A 12,038-nucleotide genomic window follows, 5' to 3' on the forward strand; every position below is an offset into this window, starting at 1 on the left:
TGGATTTCTGTAAGGGGTAAAAATGTAAATGCATGCTGTATGGTACTATATTCTTGTCTCCATTACAATAAAAGTATTCATTTGTAAATGTTCATTAGCTGCATCTGCAAGCTAATTACTTTTTAAAATATTTGATTACAGGAGCAATTTACAGCAATGAGGGATCTCTATATGAAGAATGGTCAAGGGTTTGCACTAGTATATTCTATAACAGCACAGTCCACGTTTAACGACTTACAGGACCTGCGGGAACAGATTTTACGGGTTAAGGACACTGAAGATGTAAGTAGAGTACTTTTTGTTTTGAAAATGTTTAAAATGTCTTTGTAACTAGGTGTACAGGAATTTGTGAGCAGAATTTCTTTCTAAGAATATTCTTTGCTGTATAGCAAAGTTTTGTGTTGAAGTAGGTTTCCTTGGCGTTGTTAGTTATTTTCAGTGTTGTTATTTGAGGTCCAACACCTACTAAGGGGCATAATGAAGCCAAATTTTCAAATGTACTGGAAGGCTCGCAGTCATTGGAAATGGTGGGAGTTGATTGAAAAAACAACTTGTTTGTTTTTCCCTCTTTCCTTTCAACTCCTTTCCAGTATTTGCATTTTCTTCTTTTGCTGCGCTTTAGTGGTACTTTATTTCCCTCAAAGTTAAGGAAAAATAATAGTCAAACTCCCCAATAACGATGTTCTTAGTAGCTCTCCAGCTGTCTTTCAATGGAGACTAACATTCCTTTTCCCAAATGTATGAAGTCGAAACAAGTACAAAGCCGTGACGTTTCCTGAAGGTCGGCTGTGAAGTCTCTCGAGTCCTGGCGCAGGGCAGTGCTGGACGCTGTGCCCTCTGCGCCGTTCACGTGCGTACGGGTCATAATCCAAGTTGATGAACTTGAACTGCAAATAGAAAGGATGTGTTCCGATTATTGACCAGACTGTGCCTTGTAATTTAAGTGTCATTAGCTTTTTTCTTTTTTCTTTTTTTTTCCCTTTTCTTTCATTTTTAAATTGCTGGATGTTCCTTTATTTTCATTTCTCTGTATCGGGAAGGGCTGGGGAGGTGGGATGAGAGCCTGTTCAGTCGCCTCTGCTCCAGCTGCAGGACCTGTTCATTAGATGACGGAGCCCTGGCTCTTGCAGCGCGAAGTGGAGATTCCCTTGCTGTAGCTGCGCGGAGTCTCTTGGTTTGGGCGCTCGGCTGCACTCAAATCCATCAAAACGAAAACTTTTACAGAATTTTAGGTTATCGTATGAAAACAGGCTTATCCTTTTCTGAGGGAAAAGAGGATGTTTAAGGGTCTGTGGCTCCCAAGGTGCGTGTGTGAGCAGGGGGGCTCAGCTGTGCTCTGCGGGTGCCCGTCCCCGTGAGCGGCAGTGGCACCCCGCAGCCCACCCTCGCCCTCCCCTCCCAGGCTGGGCAACTCGCGCAGTTTGCTTTGTTCCTTCTGGCACTTGACAAAATCTGCAACCCGAAGGAGATCATGCAGTTGTATGTATGAAATCATTACAAGACTGAAAGAGTCTTAGCTAGTGACGCAAGGTTGTAATTTTGGTTGTTTAAATCCCTTTTTACAGTAAGGAAAAATGACATTAAGACAGTTTGCATTCAGCCCTGTTTGACAGAAGAAACCTATCTACTGTATTTCCAGTTCAGGCCCCAACTCCTGTAACTGGAACTCCTTGGTGAGCTTTTAATTTCTCAACATATGATGTAGGTGAGGTTGCCGGCGGCTTTTGCCGTGGTAGCCGTGTGGCTGGTGGAGACGTGGGAACTCTCTCTCTGTGTAGACTTCCTCCAGAAGAAGCTGAAATTAATTTTTTTTTTGCCTAACAGTTGGTAATGTATTCAAGGGTTTGCCCTGAGGAGCGTGAAAAAGATTGCCTATTTTTCCACTGACAACTTAAAAGTAGCTGCTGCCTTTGATGTTGATGGCTTTCGGTTGGTGTCAGCCGCTTTCCAGTCCCCGAGGGGTTGGGGAGCAGCAGCCGCTCGCTCCCGGCCCTTCTCTCCCTACAGCACGGCTGGGGAGCCCTGGGGAGCGGTGAGCAGGGCCGGGACACGTATTTAGGCCAAATCCCGGTAAGCCGCGTGCATTGTATTTAAACCGCCGTTCAGGAGGATGCAGTTTGTGCAGTGAGGTGGGATGCGCGCAGCCCACAGCTCGGCTGCTTTCTCCCGCATCTTCAGTGTTGCGTGTCCCAATTACCTTGTTTTGAACGGCTTTGGTTCCCTCCTTGGTTTAACAAGCTGAACTTCTCTTTATGCAAAACTGATTTTCATTTAGGTAGGGATTATGCTTGCAGAAATCCCTGGTAACCTGAGTCCTTTATTAGCTGCGGTCGGAGCCCAGCGCTGTGTTCACTGCGCTCGCGGGAGGGGAATGTGCACCGTAAGCTGGTCAAGTTCATCGGACAATAGAGATTGTTGCTTTCATTTTTACTTCAGTGATTTGATTTAATTATTAAAATGCACTTATTTATTTTGTGTTAGGGGGATGTTACTTGTTGAATCCAAGCTTGAGAACCTTTTGAACATTTAAGCCATGCTCTGCTGAGTTAGGAAAACGCGCTCCTTCCTGTATTTAGTTTCAGAATGTGTCTTTTAAAATCCCAATACTTAAACCATTAAATTTTGTATGTCTAACAAAGTTTAAACTCGTCTTCTACATGAAATAGTAAATGATCAAAAGCTAGTTGTTTATCAAAGTCTGGGTTTGGCTCTATGATAAACAATGACTACCTTTTGAAATAACCTTATACTTTATAACCTTCGTGTCTTTCAAACCTATACTGTTTACCCATGTATCACCTTTTTTTCCTATTATTTCACATCTTAATATACTTTATTTTTTTGCGGAACCTGTTCAAAACACATTTTCATGTTTTGGTATGAGAAAATTTAACTATCTAGAAAACTGGGATTAAGCTGATATAGCTGTAACTATCTCTGATGTGACAGGAGCTTTTTAGAATTTGCCTCATCGGCATTGTTACTTCAAGTTTCTGATGTAATAAGCAAAACTTATTTTTCAAAAATAAAAATGGGATCATTTCCTAATCAGTATGGCTGTGAGTTTTAAATACAAAAATTAATCTTGAATGTAGTTGAATCGGGAAGAGACTACAAATACTAACATTGAAGTAGATTAAAAACGTACAGCGTATTGTAAATTACCAAAGGAAGTGGATGATGATTTACTTTCCAGCTGGAAAGTACTCATTTTCTGTTCAAAGAACGAAATGCTTCAGGAAATGGAGCAGGGTGCACACCCATTATCAGCAGTTCTTTAGGTGTTTTCTACTTTTACATAGCGCACGGGAAACAGGATGCTGCCGCTGCTGCGTGCACACCGAGCACTGCAGTGCGTCCTGCAGCCCCGCCGCCGTCTCGCCTTCCAACATCCACCTTAGCTCTGGCTGTGTCATCCCCTCCCATCGATGCGGGATGCAGGTTGCAAAAGCAAACTTGCAAATGATACGTGACCCACGATTCTGGGGCGTCGAAAGTCCTGAGGGGCGTCCCTGTCGCCAGTCGGCGGTGGCAGCGTGTGGGCTGGGGCTGGGGCGCCCGGCGGCGCTGGGCTGGGTGCCCCGGGGAAGGGTCCTGCGGGGGGGCGGGCAGTGGCTGGGGCTGCGCTGCAATCTCACCCTCTTGTAGCTATGGAAATGGCACCTGAGGGTAGGTCGGTTTGGTTGGTACGGGGTTTTGGGGGAGGCTTTAGGTGGTTTTTGTTCACTTGCTTAAGGTCTTTTTTACCTATTTGTGACATCTTGGTGGGCTGCAGCCATGGTAGAGACTGCCTGAGAAGCGGAGAAAGCCGCCTGGAATCGCATATCAGGATGTTATTCTGAGATGTCACAGTATTTTTTGTTGTTCTATCTTTTTGCCCAATTTCTTTCCCCTGAAAGAGTTTTAACTCAATATCTAACCACAACTGATGAGAGCAAGTCTCCTGCTGCTTACGCTCACCAGCGCTTCCTCTGATACTTTCTGAGACAAATGGATTTATAACTTAATGAGTGCAGACTGCACTTGGCTCTCCACACTGTGCCAAGCAAACACAATCGCAGCCCCGGTGAGGAACCGGTGAGCTATGGCTGAGCAGGAGACCTGTCCTTTCTGGGGGCCTTCATGCCGTTTGTGGGAGGGCTGGGCAAGCCGAGGGACCCTCCTTTCCGTGCAGCCTCCTGCAAACACATCAGCAATAAACAGTTGCTCCAGCCAAGGTCGTTTTCCTACGGTGTTAGATTTCTCTGGTTTTGTGTAGGAAATGTCACAAGGAACATGGTTTCCCCAAGGCGCTTTCTTCCTCATGAAGGAGCGAGAAGGTGACTCACCCAGGGACTTCAGAAAGCCAAGAGCTTAAGGAGAGGGCAGATGCCCTTTCATCATTGTCTTGAACAAATTATTTGCCTGTATTTGCGTCATGGGTGCAGGATGAATCTTTTGAACACGTATCAAATGTTTATTTTAATATCGTGTGAGATTATTTATTGGAAGTGATGTCCTTTCAGGAGCTGAGCTGCTAAATGGTGACTAGTTGGAAATTTAATTATTCTGATCTCATAAATATCGAGCGCAGTGTTTGTGCCTTTTGTAGTGAACATCCGCTTTTCTGTGTGTATGCAAAACATGTCGGCAGTACGATATTGCATTGCGATGAGAAAGGCAGGTGGTCTTGTGCACAGGGCTGTGGGAATACTTGGCTGCACAGGACTATTCCTTTTTATTCCATGTCCAGGGCAGTGCTTTTCAAAGGTGCTTCCATTTATTGTTGTGTGGCTTGAGAACAGGTTGACAGGACAGGTCAAAGGGGCTGAAACATGTAACATGTCTTAAAACACGTGCTGTATGTTCTGCTGTCTAAAACAGGCTGTTAGCCTACTGTCACATGTGAGTCCTAAAATGCGTTGGTAAACTAAGTTTTTAACTAGAACGGTGTTGGATGTAGAGACCCAACTTTACTAACTTTTACTAACTTTACTAACTTAAGATGGTGCTGAGATATTACCACTTGGTCTTAAGGTGTCTTCCATGTGTTTAATTCTTGGTGAACCAGGGTGTCTAGAGTATGGACTTTCTTCAGCCCTCTCCCAGCAGGCATCTAAATTGCAGTCTAGTCTGGGGGCTCTGCTGAACTTCTGATTTTTATTGTTTTTCATACTGTCTATATTGTCTTTCCCCTTCCTCCCCCGCCATGTCTTTGTAAACCATAGCATTACAGTCCCTGTTGTTAATTTGCTGATGCATCTCTTGTTCTTGCTTGTCTCCTCTCCAGGTTCCAATGATTCTGGTTGGCAATAAATGTGACCTGGAGGAAGAACGTGTAGTTGGCAAAGAACAGGGTCAAAACTTAGCAAGACAGTGGTGTAACTGTGCCTTTCTAGAATCGTCTGCAAAGTCTAAAATCAACGTTAATGAGGTAACTATCAGCTGTTCCCTTGTCTTTCCTACTTCTGCATGAACGCCACATTAAACCAGCATGTGAGCCTTCATATAGTTCTTAATGGGGAAGATTCAGGATGATTCTGAAGTATCAGCCTAAGAAAGGCTTGTGACGCAGTGTATTTAGCTATTGCTTTCTGTTTGTTTTAAGGAGATCTGCTCCTTTTTCTCTGTAAAGGGTGGCTGACATCTCCAGGTAAGTGGTTCCTAAGGCCTGTGTCAGAGGACGTGAACAGCAGAGGGTCCCGAGTAAGCCCAGATAACTGGGTGACTCTTAGCTTAGATAAACTTTATCTGGAAAGTATACTTTTTCAAGATAACTGCTGCTGCTATTCAGAGTGTGGATTATGCCCCATTGTATTACATGTCATGTTGCGCAGTGTTGGCTGTTGTTTTTGAAAGTGCTTTTCACATTCCTGTTACGTCTGGCTGCTCAAGCAGACATCCCATCACAGTCCTCCTCTGGTACGCCACTAATTTACTGAGACCGTGTCCAAACATATATCTGTCTAAGCAGCAGTTCCCCATGTCTGAATGAGAAACACCTTTGCAGTCAGTGTACCTTTTGCTGCTGCCTGAGGTACTGTCATTGTGCGGTGGGAGCTTCTGCTTGACATCAGGCACCAAATTTTTATTCTCTGCTGTAAATTATCTGACTGTGACAGAGACCAGGTTTGCAGCCACAAAAGCTAAGGTGACCCTGTTGAGCATAGCTGGTGTGGTGCCAGGAGATAACCGGGGCCGTTTAGGAGGCTGTGTGATAAGCAGGAGCAGTAGGATCTTGGACCGGACCCAGCGTTAATTTGGCAGCTCGTGGGACGTGCGCGGCACGGCATCACCCGGTGGGAAGGGAAGGGAGCTCCAGGCTGCATGAATTGCAGCTTCTGTGGCTGGGATTAGCCTAGCTGTAGTGTGCACTAATCTAACCCGGTAAATATAGCTCGCTGAGCTAGACTCCTGCCAGAAGGGATATTTTTTGTGTTTGTGTCTGAGCTGTAGTAAAACTGCGGCTGTTAAGCAAGCATCTAGTGGCTCGGGCATCAAACTGATCACCACGGAGTGTAACAAATTCTGGTTTATTTGTATTTCCACAGTTTGTGGCAGAGACTGACCTCTCATTAGCCAAAGCTGCCGTAAAGCTCTGCTGAGGGCTGTGCAGGAGAGGGGATTCTCTGGTAGGCAGAACACTGAACTGTCCTGGGGCGAATGCACGCCCATGCTTTACATACAGTCATCCTTAAGATGTGAATCCCGTGTCTCTGTATTTCCCTGTCCTGTCTGCTGCCTCCAGTGAGACTCAGATCATAGAGAAGAAAATTATCATCTGGAATATCAGTTTCTGGTTTTATTGTGATGTTAATTTTATGGTTTTCTGCCAGTTTATATTGTCTGGATATGAAAAGCATAAAAGCTGAGGAAATCAAAGAGAAGAAATACCGTGAGTCAAGCAACTTACTGTACTGGTTAATTTTTTGTTCTGCTGGCTCACAGACTGCAGAAGCATTTACATTATTCAGGGTTTGTGGTTTTTTTAGCTACTTTTGGACTTTATAACTTTGTTAAAAATCTGGGCTAAAGTATGATAAATTTCTATATGCATTTGCTGAAAGCGAACCAAACCTTTCATACAGATGGTGAGCGTTTAATACAGGTGAGCGTCAGTCTCTGTAGCAGCGCTTCAGATGTCTTCCTGGTGACCTGCGTGATGCTCTTGCACCGCACTGACTTTTCTTAGGGATAGTGGCATTCCCAAAACCTTGCTGCAGACTTCACTTCCATACTCACAGCAGTGCTAGCACTTAAATGATCTAACTTTAGATTTTTTTCGGATGGATTTTCCCCCTACCTTAGCCTTGGGAAGGCGAGAGGGGTCTATCTCAGAGCATTCAAGGATCTCGTTTGGCAGAGCAAAGATGGTTGGTGCCTTCAGAAATTCAGACTCCTGCACTTTCTAATCACGTTCAAATCATCTTGGCTCTTGTTTATAAAGGCTTAAATACTGAAAGCTGGTTTGCATCAGCATAGAAGATGCCACTTGTTAATTGGCTTCTGCAGAAACTTTATCTTTATATCTCATCTGTCCACTTCTGAACGCCTTGGCTCTGCCCGTTAGAGAGTACGAACTACTGCTTTTGCCTGAGGCTGAGAGGAGAAAACTGGCAATAAGCTTAGTAAGGGAGCAGCATGAGCAACTCAAATGCTGTTATAAAATATTTTACATGAGACCTTAATAAAGCCACCATCACGTTCATTTCATTTGGAACTATTTAACTATGCACTAGTGCTTTTTCATGTAGGTAATAGCTGGAAAATCTTAAATTTCCAGTTGCACTGTTTTATAAACTGGTTCTTTGTCTTCTGAATTTCCTTGGAATCAACAAGAATTTGTGAGCTGTCAGCCACACCAGGAAGGAACAAAGTAAACAAGGACAAGGGTGGAGCCTTCTGAAGGTTTAAATATTTCTCCTCAATACCATGACCCGGCTCCAAGCATTTTTGCAAAGCTCATTTTGCTATAAATGGGTTGAGTATTGCTGGGAAAACAACTCACAGCAGAAGCGTTCACAAGAAACCCGTCTCTGAAGCTGAAAGAGGCCCCTGTAATCGTCTCCTTCTGGAAATGTCCAAGTTCAGGGCAGATGTTTTGCTTCTCCTTGCTAATTTTATTAATAAACTCAAATGATGAGGCCAAGCAAAAAGCTTGAATGCGCTTGGCAAAAAGGAAGATTAACAGTGCGTCCTGTGCAGTGGGTGGATGAAGACCCCTTGTGAAGGTGAAAGCCCAGGGAAAGGGATGCCTTTCCCTGCGGTGAGGATACGCCGCTGCCGGTGCAGCACTGCTCCCCAGAGACACTCGCCAGCCCAGGGACCACCGGGGGAAGATGATCCTTAAGGATATTACTCCGGTCTTAAGAAACCTTTTGTCATGCCCCAGTTTTCTCCCACATTCCTAAAGCTCGGGGTTTGCTGCCGTTTCATTGCTGTCCTCTTCTGAAGCCTTTGGTCATATGCGACCTGAAGGAGAAAGCTGTGTGCCGCAGGGTGTGAGTTTACAGCTCCCGTATGTTCTGCACACTGCTGTGAGCTCTGCGCTCTCTTGTGCCATAAGCAGTTGCTTGAGAAACACGTTTAAGCAAATGCAAGCAGTTTAACTGAATTTCTGAGACTGCAGCCCCCAGGAAAGAGTATCAGCTTGCCGACCTGCCTGACTTTTGACACTGGCATAGTGGTTTATCACTTTGATTTTTCAGTTTGTGTTTTTTTCATTTTCAGATCTTTTATGACCTGGTCAGACAGATAAATAGAAAAACACCAGTGGAAAAGAAGAAGCCTAAAAAGAAAACATGTCTGCTGCTTTAGACTCCCATCGTGCAGCAGCTCTGAGCCAGGTAAGAGGCGTCTGAATTCCACCCACAGCTCAGGACCATGAGCTGCTCCCAACAGAGGACTCGCTCCCCTTCCCTCCACTCCTCTTCCTTCTGTCTGCTCCCAAATACAAAATTCTGCATTTGTTGGACTTCTTAAAAAAAGTCAGTTCTACTGACTGACCTGGCAGAGAAATATCTGCTTCACTCCCTTCTCCTTTTGCTGGGGTTGATGAGTGTGACAGAGCAGGAGCTTCCCTTTTACTCTTGCAGGTTCTCTCTCTGTCTTGCGACACCGTGCTCTGGGCCACCACGGCTCAGTTTTACTTCCTTTTTATCCTCTTCTGAAATTTGGTAGCATCTGTGTAATTCATGTTACTGTTGCAGCTGCTGTCTCAGTCCTAGGTGCTGTTGGGACAACTGCAAATTGGTTTGGGTGGGACATGGATTTCAATGTCACAGAAATAAAAAGCTGCCCACCAGAAAAAAAACCCAAAACAAAAATGAAAACAAAAAACCACCCCAAGGTTGGACATAGCTATAAATAAGCTTCCTGTGTATCTTGGCAGGGTACTCTGTGTGCTTACAGCCGTCCTGTCGCACTCCTGAAAGAAAACAGCATTTCTGTAACTTCAGGTTTTGGACAGAAATACCACCTGGGCTGCCCCGTGAGCCGTTGGCGTGTCACACACGAGTGTGCCGCGTGGCACTCTGCCGAGACAGGGAGGCTGGGGCGTAAATGGCCCCTCTCAACGCTAGGAAGTAAGAAACGGTCACAAAGCAAGCAGATTGTCCCGCACGGTGGTTGTAGCACACAGCACGGTCAGGCTGTGAGCGCGGCAGGGCAGGGTCGCCGGCTGCCTGCGTGATCCGCGGCTGCAGAGGCTGCCAACTTCTCATCCTTTCTGTGACCCACCAGAAGCTCTGTGTTCTGTTCTTTAGCATCATAAATAGGCGCGGTGGAGTGGGCAAAGCAACTCAGGTGCCCTTGTCCTACACAGTTTGAAACAAACTCCTGGTCATAGCAGGGTCTCAGGGATGAATTCCTGAAGACAGGTGTCTCTCTGCCTTCTGCCAGGTCTGACCTTCGTGCTGCAGATGGCCACGTATGCAGCCTAGGTGTGACCGAGTAGGATAAGTGGAGCTATGCAGTTAACCTGGCTTCTAATGACTTGTCCTTTACTGAGTGATGAGTCCCTTACCCTGAGCTTTGAACACCACAAAATGATAGCTTAGGGTTGTGGGAAACGGTGGCTTTAGGAAAAGAAATCGAAGAGTACATCTCAAGTGGCTTTTCCTGTTCCTCAGGTGATATATCTGAATTCCGGTAGCGTGGTGTCAGCCAGGGTGACTTCACGGAGGACGTGCTCCCTGCCGGGTCGGCGTGGCTCTGCCCTCGCCCTCCTGCCCGGGGTCCCGCGCTGCAGAGCCCGGCGTCAGCAGCCGCGTGGCGCTGAGACAGCAGCTGCTGCTGAAGGAGTTTCTGCATTCAGTCAGTTACTGATGAGACTTCTCATAACGTTGACTTCTGCCCATGCCCCCAAATCTGCTCTAGATGGTCAAAATACTTCACAGTGTCTCCCCCATTCTTTGTAAACCTCTTCCCAGTTCGTTGCCTGTTGTTACAGCTGGAATCGGGCTCGGGGAGGTCTCCAGCTGATTAGACTTTAAGAGCATCTCAGAGATATAAAAGATGAAATCCCTCTCCCATAAATTGTTCATCCATTGCCAAATTCAAAACCCACTTGAAGGCTGCCTGTCTGGTGAAGCAGAGGAGTTGGACGGGCAGGAGGAGTTGGGCACTGGCGTTATCACCGCGGAGCGACAGGGTGGTGGCCGCTGTCCTTGCCCTGCTGCGGTCAGGATAAACCCAGAACTTGTTTCTTAGAGTTACGGTTTCCAGAGTCTCTTTTCTTGCTGTACCTCCGAACTCGAGGACGGTAGGAACAAACCCCAGTGCTGGTGGGAGATAAGCTGAAGGGCTGCCCGTTTCCACCAGGCTGGGTGCGGGCCCTCGTCTGGGGAAGCTCTCGGGCCTTTGGAGAGCATTCGTCTCGTGGGCAGGATGAGAAGCATCCCTCCATCATCTCTTTTTTTTTTTTTTTTTTCTCCTTTTTCTAGATTGCAGGAATGAAGAACTGTTGCCTACATGGAAAGTGCCAGCATTCCCGACTTCAAAACCTTATGGAAATTAATAACATATCTGAAGAAGCTTCTCCTGTTTTTATATACTCTGAGAAGAATTTAGATCTTAAAATGGTTTGCACACAGTCCCTGGAAAAAGAAATTGCTCTGTGTATATCTCTTGGAAATTTAAGACAAGAATACTCCTCCTTTGCAATAGCAGTTAACAGATGTGAAAATAAATCTAATTGACTCTAGCGTATGATTATACAAAGGAGCATGGATGCATTTCAAATGTTAGATATTGCTACTATAATTAAAATTTCATATTGACCCTTTTATCATAATTTCTCCCCATCAAGCACTAAGAATATTCCACCATTATATTTTATATCTATAACTATAGATATATATTACCTGAAATTTCCCTTGAACTCACTGCAACAAATAACTTTTTTGAGTCATTGACTTCATTTTATATTTAAAAGTTACAGAATATCATTATTTTCATTCTACCATTGTATTCTAATTAAAAATGTTTGTGCATAATGCTTTGGAAAAATGGGTCTTTTATAGGAAAAAAACTGGGATAACTGATTTCTATGGCTTTAAAAGCAAAAATATATAATATACTAAACCAACTCTAATATTGCTTCTTGTGTTTTACTGTCACAGATTAAATTACAGCTTTTATGAATGATTAAATTTTAGTACATTTTCATTTTGTTTCTGTGTTTTTGTTATGGTTTTCAGGCTTTGGTTTTTATCCTTTTTTTTTTTTTTTTTGTGAATTCCTCTTCCATTCTGGTAGATGAAGTATTTTGTTATAACCAATACCACCAGTATGTCGTTATGCTGATGCGATGTCTTCACACACGCTCCGTGTTGGATGTATTTAATGATACCACACCCTGAAGTACAGAAGGCTACTTTTAATTAGTTTTGTATATTCTTTTGAATGTTTAAAGATTGTATTCTGCTGAAAATACTTCCTCTGTACAATTATTTTTATATGTACAAATTTGGTTTAATAGTGTATCAAGGTCTGACTTTTACTTTGACCCCGGGTGTCGCGCGATCGGGTACTTTGGGGGCAGAGTCCCTGTTTTGAGA

At 44.6% G+C, this 12,038-nt stretch overlaps 1 protein-coding gene across 1 annotated transcript in view; it reads left to right on the top strand.

Moving 5' to 3' along the window:
* The window catches only part of RAP1A (RAP1A, member of RAS oncogene family), a 22,285-nt gene extending 10,639 nt beyond the window's left edge, over window positions 1–11,646 (top strand). Inside the window, exons 5-8 of the mRNA XM_009888434.1 lie at window positions 142–282; window positions 5,270–5,413; window positions 8,710–8,825; window positions 10,923–11,646. Of these exons, the coding sequence (XP_009886736.1) occupies window positions 142–282; window positions 5,270–5,413; window positions 8,710–8,796 (372 nt within the window). The 3' untranslated portion in view covers window positions 8,797–8,825; window positions 10,923–11,646. The remainder of the gene's footprint in view (window positions 1–141; window positions 283–5,269; window positions 5,414–8,709; window positions 8,826–10,922) is intronic.
* The last annotated feature ends 392 nt before the right edge of the window (window positions 11,647–12,038 follow it).

This window comes from Charadrius vociferus, unplaced genomic scaffold (assembly GCF_000708025.1).
Source record: "Charadrius vociferus isolate BGI_N301 unplaced genomic scaffold, ASM70802v2 scaffold1077, whole genome shotgun sequence".
In the NCBI taxonomy this organism is placed as follows: Eukaryota; Metazoa; Chordata; class Aves; order Charadriiformes; family Charadriidae; genus Charadrius; species Charadrius vociferus.